Below are 17,872 nucleotides of genomic sequence, written 5' to 3'. Positions count from 1 at the left end.
AGGTGCCCCCCCTTCATCTCCTTGATGATACAGAAAATGAAGCACATTTCATCTTTAAGAATAATGAATTGGAGCCCCCGCCCCGCCTACATTCTCCTCCAGCAGCCCTGCTTGGAGAGGGGGCCGGGACCGGGGTGACCCCTCTGTTAGTGGCGTTTCCGTCAACCCCCAACAAAAGCGGTTTCCCCAGCAATTGTCTCTCCTTCCCAGTTTTGGGGGGTGCATCTATGTCGAATAAGCTCAAGAACAGGAAATCTGGGCTGAGAACAAGAGTCTGGGTCCCCCCCGCCACACCCCTGGGCGCCTACCCTCCCTGGGAGTCTGGCCTCAGAGTCGAGCCCCGGGAAACGGAGCGCGTTGGAGGCGGGAGGCAGTGTTTCTGCACCCAGGAAATGACCAGAATAACTGAGCAGCAGCAAGGCTTTGTCCAAAAATCAGAGCCAGGCAGGATCTGATTCAGCTGAGACAAAAATCAATGGGGCTTTGAAAACCCCTGCTTTCAAGACCGGTGAGTCGCCAAGGCCAGGAGGCGCCGGGAGAGTCGAAAAAATTGTGCATTTGCTTTACTTTCCACTGCGCCCCCCCCACCCCCCGCCAAGTCGATCATCCAAGGGAAAACCTTGGCCTCACCCCATCCTATTGTCACTGTAATTAATTTTTTAGGGCCGTGTGACAAGGCAGGGTGCTGGGAAGCAATTCAGGGCCCCCTACACCCCGGGGCTGGTGTTATGGCCTGTCCTCAGTTGCCCTGATCTGTGCTGGTGCGGTTGGGGGACCCTTGAACGGAGAGGGGTGGGGCAACAGAAATGTCTGGTGGAGAGGCTGCCACCCGGGCCCCTCCCCGGCCCTGCTTTCTCCTCTCCTGGCTCCAGTGGAAGCAGAAGTTTCCAAACCAGCCCCAAAACAAAGGCTCCAAGGCCTGCTGGTTTTCCTGGCCCTCCGCCACGGAGCAATGGGGGGGTGTCAGCGCCCCTCTCTGACCCTGTTAGGGTCACACCTGGCTCACCACCTGGAGAGAACACGGGGCCAGCGTGTGGATTTGACTCTGGGCAACTTTGAGGGGATAAATTGCTCCCCTAGTGTTGAGCAGCCTCTACATAGGGGCTGCCCTTCGCCCATGTGGTTTAAATTGCAGAGCAGACAGAGTCTAGAGTACGCCACGGGCTGTTCCTTATAAAGAGTCTCCTGGTAAAATTTGAAAAAAGAAAATCCCAGAGGGTTTTAGCCTCATTTGTTTTGAAATTTTAAAGTGCTGATGAAGGACACACGGGCTCCCTGGAGGAAGTTTCTAGGATGAGAGCTGAGCCGGGAACCCCATCACCAGAGGCTGGATGAGGCAGTGGGGCTGGCCCAGTGAGGTTCTGGGGCACCAAGGGCCTGGGAGGCAGAGTGGGGGCCTCCCGGCTTACCAGGAGCCAGGCCAGGCTGCCTTCGTGCAGTGAGTGCGGGAGGGAGAGGCAGAATGTAGTGCTGGAGGGTCCCGTCCCTGGGTCAGCCGAGAGGCTGCGGAGGCAGCTGGTAAGGTGGGCCCCCAAAGGGGCACCCACAGTCCCTCGGGCGCTGGCTCTGTGTGTGGGCAGATACCCGCCCTGAGCAATGGAGCGGGTCATTCCAAAGCAGACTCCAACCAGAACCACCGAGGAAGACGGAGTCAGCCTGGGCTCTGCCCTTTGGGGGTTACAGAGTGATGTGTGTGGCAGCTGTGCCCAGCAGCGGGAGAAAGGCGGCTCCCAGACCGTGCCCCCATGGCTGGTCAGCCAGGCTGTGAGCTGGACCTGCTCGTGGGTGTCTCTCCTGCCCAGGCCAACACCGGGCACCCACGTGGGTGGGGTGTCTTGGTTGAGTCTGCTGCAGCCCAGCTCATCAGGTTGAGGTGGGGCCAGCCAGTGGTGCTGGGGGACCCTTAGCCCAGTGCCAGGCACACTCAAAGTGTGGGCTCAGAGAGTCTTCTGGAAGGAAACTCCAAGGCCAACTTCAGTCACTGGGACACAAGGTCCCGGTAGTGGGGCCCCCCTCCCTCCCCAGGTGGCCCAGGAGAGGGGAGGAGGCCAGGGTGGTCCAGGTCCCCCCCCAGGCAGGGTGGAGCTTGGGGCTGTCTGCAGGTGGCCCAGCTCTGTCTCAGCTGCCTCACACCTGCCCGTGTCACCTTCACCTGCAGCAACACGGAATCCCCATCCCGGTCACCCCCAAGAGCCCGTGGAGCATGGATGAGAACCTGATGCACATCAGGTAAGAGGCCGCCGCCTGCCGACCCCCGGCTGCGTGGGGGCTGACGCCATGGTCCCCGCCCCGAGCCGAGGGGCCAGGCCACCTCCCACCCAGTGACTTCAGTCTCGTTCAAGAGCTGCTGGGTGCCAGGGGTGGGGGCCATGGCGGGCACCCAGTCTCGGCTGGGGTATCGGAGAGGGCTTCTCTGTGGAGGTCACATTTGAGAGGAACACCTTGAGGATGAGGAGGAGCCAGGCAGGGCCCAGGGCGTGGGGGGCTGCAAAGCGGAGGGAACGGCGTGGACGGAGGGGCCCCGGCCGGCCGTGGAGCCCCGGGCTGTGCCCTGGCAGACTGGGGGTTGGCCCCAGCTCTCTCTTGCAACCTGCAGCTCCCACAGCCGACTCTGGTGGATCCAGAATGTTCCGGGGGGGGGGGGGGTTGGCCGCAGTTGCCTTGCAGAGAGGAAAGGGCAGACTGGACCCGTGTTGGGGGGTGGGAGGTGCAGGGCGAATCTGGGTCCCCCCTACTGACCCCTGTTTGCCCTCCTCCCTGCAGCTACGAGGCGGGGATCCTGGAGAACCCCAAGGTAAGCCCCACTTCCTCCACCCGCCTGGGCGGCCGCTGCTGCTCCGCACCAGGACCCGCCGGGGTGTTTGTAGACTAATTTGAGATTTCACGGGGGGCCGGCCCGGGGCTGGGGCCAGCCCCGCCTGTGCTCCCCACCCGCCCCACGGGCCCCTCTGCCTGCCACTGCGCTGCTTTTTGAGAGCCACCCCCCTCCCCCCTTCCCTGGCCCTCTTTTTCTAATTGCTGTCGGGATGAATAGGGGACGGAGATGTTTCGGGGCGGGGGAGTGTGGGTGCTGACAATAAAGAAGCAATTAGGCAGATGAGACACTTGTGGGAGGACCCGCCTGTGCCCACCGGCTCCCAGGCCTCCGACAAGGGGGTGGTGGCCCAGGCCGGAGCCCAGGACCCATTTGTCTGGGTTCACGCTCCACGCCCAAGGCAGCGCCCTCATCCCCGGTTTGCAGCCTCGCAGGTTGGCCCTCTGTCCTGCTCCAAGTTTAGGGTTTCTGTCCCCGGGGGGTTTCCCTTTGTCTGTCCCGCTGCCCACCGTGGAGTGGGGGAGGCAGGGCGAACTCTATCCTGGGAAGAGAAAAATCTCTTTGTCCCTGAGGGAATGTGTCTCATTCCCTGGCTCAGCCCATACCCCAGCGGCTGGTTTGGGGGTGGGGTGGGCTGCTGTCTGACATTTGGGAAGAAGTGTGCTGGGGTGGGGGCACTCAGACAGCTGGGCCTGGGGGATCCAGATGGAGGAGAGGATGCCCGGGTGGTTTGGGGGACAGTGGGAAGAGCTGGAGGCCCGTCGGGAGCCCAGGGATGGCGCCCCAAAGGACCCGGGCCTCTTGGTGGAAGACAATGACTTGTGCTAGTTTGGGGGGCCAGACTGATCAGCCTCTTCCCGGCCGACTTTCCTTGGTCTCTAGCTGTGCACATCTTAATTTTCGGGTGAGGAAACCAAGGCCCTGAGAACTGAGTCATCCCAGGGTGCCAGCTGCTCAGCGGGAGAGCAGGGCTGGTGCCTGGGCCGCCCCATCTCAGGAGCCGACCCTCTGGCCTCTGTGGATCTCCCACTGCCCCCTCCCCAACCGCATCGCTCAAGAGCATGGCTCCCTGGCCCCCTGGGGGCTGATGGCCCCGCGGGGCTGCTGCCTGCTGCCCACAGGTTCTTCCAGTTCATGCTCCGCTGGCCCCTGGCACTCAGGCCAACCACCCCTAATTAGCCAGTCACTCAGCGCCTGGGGGGCGGGGACTCTGAGCCCTGCAGAGTGGCTTCCAGGTGGGGTGTCCTCCCAGCCTCTAGACCCCACCTCCTGGGAAACCACCCTCTCCCCTTCTCCAGCAGCTGGCGTGTACACAGGACTGGGGGGCAGAGGGGAAATCGCCCCTCTGTGGGAAGGCGTGCAGACCACCGTGTGACAGGGCAGGCCCCCTGCCCTCTTGGGCTCCTTGGCTATGCAAGGAGTGTCTGTGGCAGGGTTGTGGCACCCTGTCAAGGCCAGACAGCTAGCCCCAGAGAGGGGAAACCTGGTTCTAAATCGTGACTCTCTTTCCTATTGCTGTGCAACCTGGGGCAAGTTACCTAACCTCTCTGAGCCTCCAGTGCTTCACGCAAACAGTGGGAAACCATAGCACCTCCTGGGGCGTCAGAAGGGTTTGGCCCGTGTCCTGGCAGGGGTTGCGGGAGGGTCACATAAGGGGACCTGAGGGGGTCCCTCAGGTCACATAAGATTCCTGGGGAGGAAGGGAGGGCCCCTGACATCAAACAGGAAACGCCAGGCTGCGTGAGTCCAGGGAGACATCATTCTCAGTAAGTGTGGGGCCAGGCAGAGGGACTCCAGGTCTGGCCACTCTGGCCCTGCTTTCCCAGCCTGCCCGCTGAGGGGGCCTAGGCTGCACTCCGGGACCCTCCCTTGCATCTCTGGCCCGCCCAGGGGGAAGTTGTCCTCTGAGGCTGCAGCGCCAGCGCGGCCCAGGGAGGCCCAGGGTGCCACCGCTATGCTGGGGACACCACCCCGCAGCGCGGGCCCCTAGGGGAACTGGGGAGACAGCTTAAGGGACCCCGTGCCCCCTCCCCCTCTCCAAAAAAAGCCCCGAGACCTGCCGAAAGGAGGGTTTGCAGGCAGATGGCGGAGCCATTTTCTGCCTCCGTGAGGGCTGATTGAAGGGCAATGAGGCAGCTAATGCGAAGAAAGATAGAAATTTACTTGCTTTAACTTCATACGGCCCCCGGTGAAAGAGTTCATTCAGTCCCGGCCGCCATATCTGATGGATGAATAAACCATTTGCGGCATCGATCATGCCTCTACATCATGGTTTAGTTCATGGGCCATTTGCTTCCAATTTCTCCTTCTTGGCCCTGTTTCGTGCTTTCTTTCCAACTCTCCCGCCACCCCCACCCCGCCCTCCTTTTCGTCCCTCTCTCCCCTCCCTCCCCCGCGCCCCCTCCCCGCGTGACATTGGAAGTGAGCCCTCCCGCTGGGATGGATAAATAGGCGGTATTGATACTCGGCAACAAACTATTTGTCATTTGAACTGGGCTTTTAGGAGGGAGAGTAAAGAGGAGGCAGGCGCCCAGCCACCTCGGAATGCAAAGCAAATGTCATTTTATTTCTATTTAGTTATTTTATTTAATCGGTGCTGTCAGGGTGTCGGAAGCGTCTCCAGCTGCCTCTGACGGCCACGGTGGGGTGGGTGGGGTGGCGTGTGGGACCCTGGCCCGCGGGTCTCCCACCTTCGCTCTCCTCCCGACTGTGTCCACCCCGCGTGCGGAGCTCTTGAGCGGTGTCGGGAGAGTGGCCAGCGTGGGGCGCCGGGCAGGTGGAGCTGGGAGGAGGCTCAGGTGGAGGGCAGGCCTAGTGCTTCTTACCTGGGCGGTAAAAAGAGACCCAGGAGCCCAGCAGAGTTCCCAAGTCCGGGCACACTTTGCCTTTGGCTGGGGATGGCCCTGGAGCCTCTGCCCAGGAGGTTCCGTGTTGCCAGGGCCTATGGGGTACGGGCAGCCAGGTGTTTCTCTGAAGCCAGCCCCTGTGGTGACCCCCCACCCCCAGCCCAGCCCAGTGGCCGCCTCTGGCCACTCCCTCATGCAGTTGCTCATCCCTCAGGCTACTGAGGCAGCTGGGAAGCAGCACGGGGTGATGGAAAGAGCACTAGACAGGGAGTCCAGCGCCCCTGGGCCGGCTGCCACCCTGGTGGGGATGGGCAGTATGATTTGAACAATCTGCTTCTTCTGCCTCTCGGTCTTCCACCTGGTCCCTGGAGGCATCAGGCTGGGGCCTGCCAGGCCCACCACATCCCCCGGTCAGTGTCTTTGTTCCTGCCCCACAAGTGGAAATGGAGAGGGGCTGCAGCTGGCCGCACTGCAGGGTGCAAGGGCATCACGGGCCCCTTCTGCACCCAGAAGCATGACTAGGAAGAGCCAGCACTGAGGGATTTCTCGGGGTGCAGGTTTTCAGGGCTGCTGCTCCCCCTAAAGTAGAGACGACAGGCAAAGTGACCGCAGGTGATGCCCGCATGGCTCTGGAGGGGCTTCCCTGGGGGCCAGCAGAGGTCTGTCCCCAGGGAAGAGCAGGTGGCAGCTTGCACCTGCCTCATGCCCCATGAGATACGTAAAAACCTCCAGACCCTTAAATTGTACAACGGTCAAGGGCATGTACCACTGACCCCATTTTACAGATGAGGAAACTGAGGCTCCAGAAGGCAAAACCGCTTGCCCCAAGGCCCCACAGGTCTGTGGGTCCTGGCTTCGACGGTACTTTTCACCTCTAAACCCAACATAGAGTTGTGGATGGGCCCATGGGTCCCCCACCCTGTGCCAGGCGGTCCAGGCCATGCAGAACCCAGCCCTCCCCCTCAGCCTCTTTCCTCATGTCCTCAATGGGGTAACCGTGCTTGACCTTCTGTCCAGACGGGGCTGCGGAGAAGGCAGCGTGACAGGTGAATGCTGGCAGGGTTTTGAAGGTGAGGATCTAAGGGACTGCATGGCATGGGATTGTCAGCAGGAGGACCCCAACGGTGGGGCCGGGGTGCCCACAGGAAGGGCTGGAAGAGCGAGGCCTAAGAGGCCCAGGACCTGGCATGGCCGGGCCCCCAGGCAGCCCAGGGAGCCTCGGCCCAGGAGGCGGGAGGGGTTTGGAGAGCCGCCGGGGGGCCTCCACCACCGCCGCATCCAGACGCGAGGCCCATTTTCCAACACGCCCCAGAAAAAATATACATAAAGGTGGGTGCGTTTTCAAATGGGTTTTTGCTTTGCTCTTCTCTTTCCTCCGGCTGAGTATTAACCTCGGGGACCCCGGGGACGGCTTGGCTCGCAGGAGCACCTGCTGGGGTCACGCGTAGTCATTAGCTTTGCGGTCAGTGCAGAATAAACCCCAATTCCCGGCGCCTGCGAGAGCGGTGCGCCCGCGCCGGGGAAGCCCGCGGAAGGCGCCGCCTCGCTCCTCCGAAGTCGCACTTTTCCTGCCTGACTTGCTCCTCTCCTGCTATTCTACCTCCAGCTGTGGGGGCGTCGAAGAAAAAGATGAGATCAAGTTGAGGGGAAAAATTGTCTGATTTTCTTGAGTCTTTTGTTTCCCAGGCCCCTGGCAAGCAGGGCTGGTGCCGGGCTGGGGGCGGGGAGGCCCGCTGGACGGTGCCAGCTGGCGCCAAGGGCCTGCATCCCCCTGGTCCCAGAGAGAGGGGGCAGACCTCTGCAGGGGGTGGGGTACAGGGGACTAGGGGCTGGCCTAGCACCCCATCCTCCAAACTCTTCCTCTTTCTTGTCAGAACCAAGCTCCTCCAGGTCTCTACACAAAGACCCAGGACCCAGCCAAAGCCCCCAACAGCCCTGACATCCTGGAGATTGAGTTCAAGAAAGGTAGGTGCCCACCTGTTGGGACCTGGGGGAACTCTCGGGACCCCACCTAGGAGCCTGGGCAGCCGCTTCCAGCTGCATTTCTGACGGCCAGCCTGTAGGCAGTAGCTTCTGGGGTTCCCAGTCGCCCTGGCCCATGGCGCCGTCCATGGAAGCCCCTGGGCTTGGGTGGCACCCGGGCCGCCCAGCCCCCAGTTCATAAACACCAGGTTCTGAGGGAGAGCCTCCCGGCCCTGGGCTTGCCCACAGCTTTGGGACTTTGGGGACTTCCTGAGTCTCAGTTTCCTCATCTATAAACGGCATCAGAGAGCACCCACGGGCGGCATTTTGGAGCACAGGAGGTCTGCGTGGGAAGCAGCCACCTGGCACTGGGCTCTGGCACCAGCAGCCCGAGAGAGAGCTGGCCTCAGAGGGCCGGGACCCCACAGGCCCACACCTCACTGGGTCCTCAGTCGGCTGCTCAGTATTCCACCCCCATCTCCACCCGGGTCAGGGCTGCTGCCTCTCTTGCGGGTGGTGTGGCGGCGGGTGGGTGCCCTGACCGCCTCGTCTTTGCTACTATCAAGTGTTTGCTGGCCTGGCCTGAGTGCCCAGCCGCCAGCCTGCCCTGGAGGGTGGAGGGCAAGGCCAGGCATATCTGTACCAGGAGGGCAGGCTCAGCGTGAGGGCCCAAGGTACCCAAGAGGGAACCTTTCCATGAGGCTGCAGAAATCGGAGTTTCCTGGAGGGTGGGGTGCTGAGGGGCTGAGAGGGGACCGAGAGCAGGCAAGGACCTTGGCGTCCACTCCAGCCCCCGGGGTCCCTCAGGTCCACCAGCCGCCAACAGGGGCCGCAGGCAGGATGGCGTTGGTGCGGGCACTCGTGCAGAGCTCTTGGGCCAGCTCTCCCGGGTCTGCCCCAACAGCCTGGGCCTCTCCACTGCGCCCCTCATCTGTTGAAACCCTTGAGTTTCACACCACTTGGCGACCTTTAAAGGGCCCTTGATCTGAGGCTCCTAAAGCTAGCTCAGCACTAAGTGCCTGGTCCTGGGCACATCTCTCAAAAGATGGGGGGCGCAGACCCAACCCCCGCCCCAGCAGCTCCCGGGGAGCGGTGCCGGTCTGAGGCAGCGGAGGGTCCTGGACACGGGCTCCAGGGACAGCGCAGCCCCTGGCATGGGCTGAGCCGGCGAGGGAACTGATCCATTTTAATGATCCGGGGCTGTCTGGAAAAAAACAGACGGGAGGAACTGTCCCATCCACTCCCATTCACCCACTAGTTAATTTATTTGAAGTTTTAATCTAATTATTAACTATTTTAAAGGCTACGGCTTTCTCCAGCAGCAGCACCAACAATGTCAGCCCTCTCTGGGCCAGGCCCCCCCACGGCCCCAGCACGGCCATAATAGGACCGGGAGGGAGAGAAAGGGAGTGGGGACAGGCGGGGGGTGGCGAGGGGGGCTTAAGGTTCATTATTGGACAGACTTACATTTAATAGCAATTTACAACCAAGTTATAAACCCCCTGGAAATGGGGGTTAAGAATGGCCAGGCTGACAGCGCCGTGAGCGCAGCCCTCCGAGCGGCGCCTGGCTAATAAAGCCGCTATTGAGGCCTGATTGGCACCCGATCGCCGGCTACATGGTAATGAGCCGGGCAGATGGGTGGGGGATTAGTCGCCAACTTTGAACAGCTTTTCTTTGTCACTGTTACAGCTCTCTTGTTAGCCCCTAATACATTTATTGCTCATTTCACACCGCTCGAGAAAGTGCCCCTTGCTATTCAGAGTCAACCCCGAACCCACCCACCGCCCCCCTCCCGCCACCCCCCTGGACTCGGCCCTTCCCGGCCCCAGCAGCCACGTCTCCTCCCTCCTGCCCTCCTGCCACCCCAGACCCCGCCGCTCAGGATTCACGGGTGCCTCCGCCGCCTCGCCGGCCACTCCCGGCCCCGTTTCACGCCCATCAGCCCGACGGCGGCGTGCGGGCCCGGGTGCGGGGCCAGGACTCGGGGCCGGCCTGACAGCCGTGGCGGGGCTGTGTGCGTGCCTGCGTGCGTGCGTGTGTGAGTGTGTGTGTGTGTGTGTGTGCATGCGTGTGTGTGAGCTCAGCCGCACCTCGGCCAGGCGGCCCCTGGGTAGCTGGTGGGACAGAAGGCGCTCCGGGCATAAGACAATGGTGGAGCGTGAAATTCAATTAGTTCAGGGCCTGGTTCCAATTTCACAGCCCCTAAATGCAAAAGGGGCAAAGAGAATGGGGAGGGTGGGGGAGAGCGTTTTTATTGCATTTTCCCTTTCATTCTGGGGGGCTTCCTCGCCCCTTCTCTCCCCTGAGCAGGCCTCAACCTTTCACGGAGTCACTTGGACTCCATATCTGTCACATCCATTTAAGGCGTTGCTGCGGGAGGGACGGGGAGGGGGAGGCCGGCGCAGGCGTCTCGCTCGGCTCGGGCCCACCGCCCTCTCCTCCCGCCCTAGGGGTCCCCGTGAAGGTGACCAACAAGGATGGCACCACCCACCGCACGTCCCTGGAGCTCTTCATGTACCTGAATGAAGTCGCGTGAGTGTCCGCACCCCCCCACTTCTGCCCCTAAGGGGGTCACCCTCCAGGGCAGGCTCTGGCCTGGGTCCCACAGGCAATATTGGCTCAGCCCCTGAATTTGGGGAGAGGCTGGTGGCCCTCGGCCCTGGCAGGTCACAGCTCCAGGGGCTACTGCCCTGGGGACTGTCGAGTCGGGCTTGCAAGGCCTTGGAGGGGTCTGAGACCAGCATGGCAGGGAAGATGAGCAGTGGGGAGGGCCAGCGCCCCGCCAGGCCCAGGGCCAGGCCGGCGAAAGTGGCAAGTTGAAGTCACCATGACCCAGGCCATCCCTTCCCTCTCTGGGCCTCAGTTTCCCTGCTGAGACACGGAACCAGCTGACCTGGCTCGGATGTCCTCTGTGTCTCGATCCCTGTGCGTGGCTCCGGGTGGGCACGGCCTGCCGCTGAGAGCCCAGTGGGGGCAGATTCGGCTTCAAGCCCGTGGTCACCCTCACTCTAAGTGACCGTCCTCCCTACAGGGGCAAGCATGGCGTGGGTCGCATCGACATCGTGGAGAACCGCTTCATTGGGATGAAGTCCCGAGGTGAGTCTGCTCCCCAGCCTTGGGGGCGTGCCCCCCCACTCCAGTGTTGCTGCTTCGTGGGTGACTCTCGGCTAGTCCTTGCATCCTGCCGGATACAGTGCCCCTCCTGCTCAGGAGGATAAGGGACCCTTTGCCACCGACTCCCAAGGGCACTATGGAGCAGTGGTCCTGAGAACGGGAGGCGTGGGGGTCCAGGAGGCGCTCGGGGGAGAGGAGAGGGCAGGGCCAGACCTGGAGGTCAGGGCCCCTGCACCCTGGGCGGGTCGGCCGGGTCTGGAGGCAGACCATGCAGGCCTGATTTCGTGGTCATTAAGCCTGCATTGAGGAGGAGGGCCGGTGGGCTGGGCGGGCATCCTGCCTGGCGTGGGCGCTGTGTGCCTGCCCTCAGGTCAGGTGTGGCACGGGACACGGTCTTGGCATGGCGTGGCTGTGGGGCCTAGGCTGGGCCGCATGGGTACGAGAGGAGAGGCTGGTCCCTGAGCAGGTGCCTCTGTCTCCTGGTGGTGACAAGAGCCTGGGTTCCCTGTGTCGGTTCCTCATCACCCTGACCACGCCCTCCCCCATGTCCCCTTCGTGCGGCCGCCCTGTGACCAGGAGGCTGTGCTCTTCAGGAGCTCCGAGACAGAGCAGGTAGCGCCCCTGAATCGGGCACCTGAAGATTTTAGTCCTTGTGGTGGTGTCGGGGTTCCCCATTTTAGAAGGCATTCCGGTCGCTTTCCGGGTCAACCTAAAGATGGCACAGTCGAATCAAAGCAGGCCGGGGAGCAGCTGTAGCCTTGTCCTTCGGGACTTGGGGGCTACGGTGCTAATGCCCAGAGAGCGGACGGCCAGGGGTCAGTCGTTTGAGAGGATGCCGGCAAGAGGCAGGACGCTGGGTTCTGTCCCGATGACCTGGAATGTAGCCGCTCTGTGCCTCGGTTTCCCCAAGTGTGATGTGTGGGGGAAGGGTGGCGTCGTTCCTGCTCTGACCTGTTTGGATCTATCTTGAAAGGTGTGGGGGGTAGCGGCTTCTTTCCTCCGGTTCTTTCCTCTTTGCGAAGCCATTATCCAAGAGAAACAAGCTAATTGAAACTCTCTCAGGAAGGCCTTGTGAGAACAATATTGCTAATTAGCTGCTCCCTTTTATCCTCACTTATTTTTGTCTCTTACCTTTATTAACGTTGATTAAATGTCCCTTTGTCTGTCTGCCCTTGGAGGCAGCACAATGTAAATCCTCCAAGGCAGACCTGGGAAGGACCTTGGGGACCCGGAGGCCTGCACCCTCCTTCCATAGGAGGGGAAACCAAGGCTGGAAGTCACAGGGGGGGTAGGGGGGGATCAGTGGCAGGACCAGAACTGACCCAGAGACGCTGAGAGCCTGAACTCTGTGCAGGCATCACTAATTGATCACGGGTATGTCTCAGGGCTGCAGACAGTCACTAGCAATGAATCAGGATTGGCACTTGGTGCTAATGAATTGCCTTCCCTTATTGGAAAGATAAGGACTGGCCTGGGGTCACTCTGTGAAATGGCGATGGCTAGTGGGGAGAGCCAAGCAAACTCGTCCTGAACGGGGCTATCTGGGAAGACAGCTTGGAGGAGGCAGCAAGAGAACAGGCTTCAACTTGGTAGAATGTGGAGAGACATTGCCTGGGAAGTGGTAAAGAAGGTAGGAGGCGCCCCAGGTGGTAGGTTGGGTGTGATGAGCACTGAGCCCCTGGAGACCTGGGAGAGGCACACTGAAGAGCTGGGTCAACGGTCAAAAAAGACTTTGGCGCAGACTTGGACCGCCATCCTGGGACTATTTCCTTTGAGAAAGCAACTTAGCCTCCCTGAGGCTTGACTTCATCTCTGGGATGTGTTGGCAGGTGCAGCAGAGAGCTGTTGACCCAGGCAGGGGTGCTGTGCTGGGTGGTAGACCTGCCGCTCCTTCCCAGACCCGGGGGTCACGCCATTGAAGGTCAGAGCCACGAGCTAAACAATCAGTTCTGACTCCCTTGACGTGTCACCTGCCCAGGCAGAGTGTCCTGGGGCAGACTACACTCTGCCCAGGCCCTGCGCGTACCCCCAGAGTTAGAATTTAGTCCTGAGAGTGTTTGGTCTTGGGGAAAGACGATCAGGATTCTGACTCCAAGAATTTGCTGTGTGGCCTTGGGCAAGCTGCCCTCCCTTTCTGAGACTCCAGTTGTCCCAGGTGGCGCCAGACTAGGTGAACTTGTCATGTCCCATTGGAGATGATTTTCTTACTTGGGTTGGGGCAAGAGGAGAGAAGAAAGTTTCTTTGTCGTTGTAGGGTGATATGTTGTTTTATTTCCCCCAGTCCAAATAATTCATTTTGAGAGAGAGCGGGAGCAGTGAATCAGGGCGTTGTAAAGTCCCCCTTTGACAAGGTTTTGATTAAGTCATGGTAATGGGAGAAGCTGTTAATTGTCATTTATATTGAGGGAAGAGCTATTGTCCGAACTCCGTGTCGTGTCGGGGAAAATGTCATTTATATTGATTTTACAAAGCTCGTAAGTGGAATTCGTTAAGCGTTTGTTTTTATTTTTTTCGGGGGCAGGGGGGGCGGGGCAGGGAGTTGGGCAGTGCTGGTGCCCTGGGCCCGGGGCGGCCTGGCAGCAGCTCCAGGGGCCGTGGGTCAGGGGGCAGGGGCTGGGGAAGCTGCAGATGGAGTAGCTTTCGCTGTATTGTGGCTGTTGACATCGTCATTATCACATTATCTTTTTAACTCCGGAGGGGGGCTAATTAAGTGAAGTAAATGAAATCAGTGGGGAGGAGAGGGGGGGCGGTGAGGCAGGCAGGAGGGAAGCAGGGAAAGAGCCAGCACGAGGGTCCTCCTCGGCCTCCCTCCTCCTCCAGCCGGCCTGCTCCTCTCCTCCCAGCCCTGCCCCCGGGTCTCACCTCTGCTGCCGCGTCTCTACCCCTCCTCCTCCTCCACTTGCCCCTTCTCTGGCTGACTCCCTGCTTCCTTCCCTCTCGCCTCCCTCCACCTCCTCCTCACTCCACTTCCGTCTTAGTCGACTCTTCCGCCCTGCCCTGCCCTCCACCCTGGCCATCTTCCCGTCCCCTCCTGTGCCTCCACTTCCTGCCTGAGAAGGCACAGGACTCACCCCCCTCCCCATCACTGTCTGGGCCTTTCAGAGCTGCTGCTCAGAGGGAACATTCCAGACAGAGTGGAGGGAGGCCGGTGAAGCAAGGGCGGATTGCACCCCAGAGCCCAGGGGTGATCCACAGGGTGGGGCCTACAAGGCCCCCGAAGCATAGAGGATGGCTGAAGCCCCACCCGGATGCGCCTTCCTGTCACCATGGCAACCGCCTCCACCCTTGGCCCTGGTACCCACGAGGGGAGTCCTGGGGCTCCAGCCCACCTCCATTCTCTGGCCCAACCACACCTGCCCTCTGGATACTGCTTTCCCCAAGGCTCGGGAGTCCTGACCCCCAGCCCACGCCGGACCCCGGCTGCTGGGCGGATCGAACAGTTCTGCCGGGTCACTCGGAGCGACTACAGGCAGCCCTGGAACAGAGGAGGAGGAATTTAAGCGGCCACAGCTGTTTTGGTGCCCACCTCTTCCTCCTCCGTCCACTCGCCCCATGCGGCCACCCCCAGTTCCTCGCCCTGCTCCCCCACCCCGCTTGGCAGTAATTATGGTGTGATTGAAGCTGCTCCGGGGAGAACTGCTGACACCTCTGTCTTTTCCCTGTAAACACGGGGAGATGAAAATAGACACTTGGAGCCGCTGTGCGTGTCACTCTGAAGGTGTCTGTTGTCTCATCCCCGGCGACTCGGAGCCTCAGCTGTCACTTCCTCCTTTTTTGCGCAGTGGTTTGTATGCCGACTGTCAAAAGCCCCAAATCCAGTCTTTTAGCATCAGGTTTCTGTCACCAGTTTTTTTAAAGTCGGGTTTTTTTTTGCAGAAGAAACACACAGAACTCATCTGTACCCCCTACCCTGACCCCCGTGGAGAGGAGAGGGGGGCTTTTTGCAATGCGCACGTGCACACACACACACTCGCACACTCGCACAAACACAACAGCAACCTGAAAACAGGCTTTTTGATCAGTCACAATTAACTTTAACACCTTCCAAGAAAAGGAGCAGGAATATTAATTGTTCCTTGTGTTTATGGCTGCGATGTTTTCTCCCAGCCTCATGCGACTCTCCCTGCAGCTGCCTTGCAGCCGAGAGGCTGGTTCTGAGGCTCAGGAAGAGGCGGCCGGTCACATTCTGCTCGCGTCCCGAGCTCCGGCTCTGGTGGCAGCCGTGCTTTGGAGGTGGTTATAGTGTTCTCAAAATAAAACCATCGGTAAGGTCTCTGGGGGCGGGGGGGCGAGGATTTCCCTTTCAGGCATGTCTCAGTGGAAGTTAGAAGGAAAAGTAGCCAAAGCCTGCAACCTTCCTCTTTTCTGTCCCTGGGGCTCAGAGAGGGTGCAGAGATGGGCCAAGGCCACACAGCAAAGCTGAGCTGGGCACTCTCTGTAAAGGTGTAAGTCACATGGGATCGCTGGTCCCTAGGCATGGCCCTTCAGCTTGTGCCCTGCTGCTGGCCCAGCTGAGAACAGGAAATCAAAATGTTCCAGGTCTCCATGAACTGAAACTGGGCTCCTGGTGCTGACCCACCAGCATGGCGCTGCTGTGAATGTCTCTCTTTTTTTTCTTTTAAGATTTATTTATGAGTACAAGAACTGGGGTACAGGCCAGAGGGGCAGGGAGGCGGGTAAGAGGATTCACCAGAGACAAAGTGGGAAGCAGAACAGGCAGACTGACGAAATACACTGCTGAGGGGAGCAGCGGGTGGACAGGAGAGGTCTGCTGTGCCACGTGGGTCAGTTCCCTGGCCGGGGATCGAACTCATGCTGCAGAGGCTGCGGACAGCTTCATAGTGCTGTGCTTAACCCCTCATGCCACCAGGGAGGCCCTCTGAATGTCTCTCTTTTTTTTAAAAAAAAAAAAAAAAAGATTTTATTTATTTATTTATACAAGCACTGGGTACAGTCAGAAGCGCGGGAGGGTGAGAGAATTCACCAGAGCCAGAGGGGAGAGCAGAGCAGGCAGAAGGACCAAAGTACACTGCTGAGGGGAGCAGCGGGCGGCAGGAGAGGTCTGCGTGCCATGTGGGACCCTCCTCCGGTGGCCGGGGAGCAGCCGGGGATTGAACCGGCGCTGCAGAGGCTGCAGGCAGCTTCGCAACCCAGCGCTCAACCGCTGTACCACAGGGGAGGCCCCCTGTGAATGTCTCTTAATACAAGAACTGGTTTTGTATGTTTCTGAGTTTTCCCAAAATGTGGCAGAACGAGTTATGGGCAGGGCTGATTCCCACCGGATAAGTTCCAGTGCAGTGCTGCCTGCTGGGCCGGCCTGTGGCTCGGCCTGGCCAGTGTGTTGCTCTAAGTGGCTGGTGGGAAACTAACCTGGGTGAGCACGTTTCAGGGGAGTGGAAAAGTTGCCTCTTTATCGCTGCCATTGCTGCTGCCATTCTGGGGGCAGATCTGTCTGAATGTTCCGTGCACGTCTTTGTAAACAGACTGCGGAGCTGTCTTTCTCCGTGACCCCGGGGTCATCTGGAGCCCCTTGTCTGTGCCCCCCGGTGTCCCTGGTGCTGAGTTCTGGCCCCTGTCATGGGCTTTCCCCGTCACCTCCCTTTCCTGGCAGCCCTGGCTCCCCCCCAGCCAGCCATCTCCCCGCCATCATCCCCTTCCTCCTGCTGGTTCTGAGACCCCTTTAGGAAAGCATGAGGGCTCCCGTTTGGACTGGTTTAGAGGGGTGACGGGGGGCAGGGTCTGAGGACTCCCCAGAGAGTTAAGGTTAGGGCCTCCTGCCTAAACTTGGGGATCTTGGTATTTTCCTGCTTGAGGGGCCATCCCTGCCCCAAAGAGTCACGGCTGAATGCAGAACAGGAGAGTCGGGCCCCCGCCGGCAGCCTACAGGCTCTGGCTCAGTGCCCTGTAAGCATTTTGGCAGTGCCTGGTGTCTGGGTGGGGCTTTGAAGTGAATGCCCCCATCCCCCAGACCAGGATATCAGGGCTTTGCGGGGGATGGGGTTGTGGGGAACCCCTGGGAGTCACAGCGAAAGCCCCACTCTTCTTCCCACTTGCATGTTCCCTTCCTGCTCTGAGGAGAATTTGTCCCTTTGCCAGAAGCCCTGAGAGACTGCCTGGAGCAGAGGCCCGGCTGCTGGTGGCGCTGGCCTTGGGCGTCACATCCCTCCTGGTACCTCAGTCTCCTGTCTGCTTGTGTGAGGACCAGACAGGCCTTGAAAAGCCACTTGGTGGGGCGGGGGGCTCGCGAGGGGCCGCCAGGCCCCACGATGGGCTTGGCTGTCTGTTCTGTGTGCTGGGCTACGGCCCAAGGCTGCCACGGGTTTGGATAGTGAGTTCGCACATTTCTGATCCCCGTGCCTGGAGGGGCCGGGATTTCCAGACCTCACCCGAGGTCTATGTGGTGGGAAGAAAGGAGCCTGGGGGTGAGGGCAGACTGGGGGGCAATCTCAGGGGGGGACCCCTCCATCACGACAGGGTCAGCTCAGTGCTCACCTGGACTGATTCTCGAGCCGCACTGCTGGGGGGAGGGGATCAGGCCCTGTGCACAGGGTGGTCCTGCCTGGTGGTGCCTGGGTAGCCCCAAGTCTACACGGTGCTCCCTTCCTCCTAGGACCAGGCTGAGCTTGGGACCAGGCATCCCCCAGCGACTTCGGCATGTCTGTTCCAAGCATCACATTGCAAATGGAGGAACTGGGCTTGAGGGGCGGCGAGGGGATGTCTCAAGACCATCGTACCCCACTAAGTGGGGGCCGTGTGGCCGGCTGACCCCCAGCGCCAGAGAGCTCTGCTGAGTGTCCAGGGGCTCGGGGCCACTTCCAAGCTCCGTGTCTGGCGAGCCCCGAGTCCTTGGGGCTCAGTTTCCCCATCTGTACGGTAGGGTCGGCACAGGTGCCCGCAGCTCTCGGCGCCACAGGCGCGCGTGTGCTCGCATGTACACGTGTGCGTGTGTGTGCACAGCCACCCCTCCCGGCTCCTGGTGGAAGGAGGAAGGGATATTTGGGGGCCTGGGCTCCACCGTCGTCGTCGTCGGTTTAATTACAGGTTTTCAGCCGCGGGCCGGTGGGCATGCATTGGGAAGGAGGGGGAGCGGCTCCGAAACCCTGTCATTTTCCAACGTCTGAGGGCCTCTTCA

The 17,872-nt window shown here is 60.5% G+C and overlaps 1 protein-coding gene across 1 annotated transcript in view; it reads left to right on the top strand.

Moving 5' to 3' along the window:
* Positions 1–17,872, top strand: part of ASS1 (argininosuccinate synthase 1) — a 41,362-nt gene that overhangs the window by 14,535 nt on the left and 8,955 nt on the right. The window contains exons 8-12 of the mRNA XM_037493611.1: positions 2,159–2,229; positions 2,764–2,794; positions 7,536–7,626; positions 10,077–10,158; positions 10,658–10,722. Coding sequence (XP_037349508.1) covers positions 2,159–2,229; positions 2,764–2,794; positions 7,536–7,626; positions 10,077–10,158; positions 10,658–10,722 — 340 coding nt within the window. The remainder of the gene's footprint in view (positions 1–2,158; positions 2,230–2,763; positions 2,795–7,535; positions 7,627–10,076; positions 10,159–10,657; positions 10,723–17,872) is intronic.

The sequence above is a fragment of the Talpa occidentalis genome, unplaced genomic scaffold, assembly GCF_014898055.3.
Source record: "Talpa occidentalis isolate TD23 unplaced genomic scaffold, MPIMG_talOcc4v2.1 talOcc4.7, whole genome shotgun sequence".
Lineage (NCBI taxonomy): Eukaryota > Metazoa > Chordata > Mammalia > Eulipotyphla > Talpidae > Talpa > Talpa occidentalis.
This window is presented reverse-complemented; position numbering and strand designations above follow the sequence as displayed.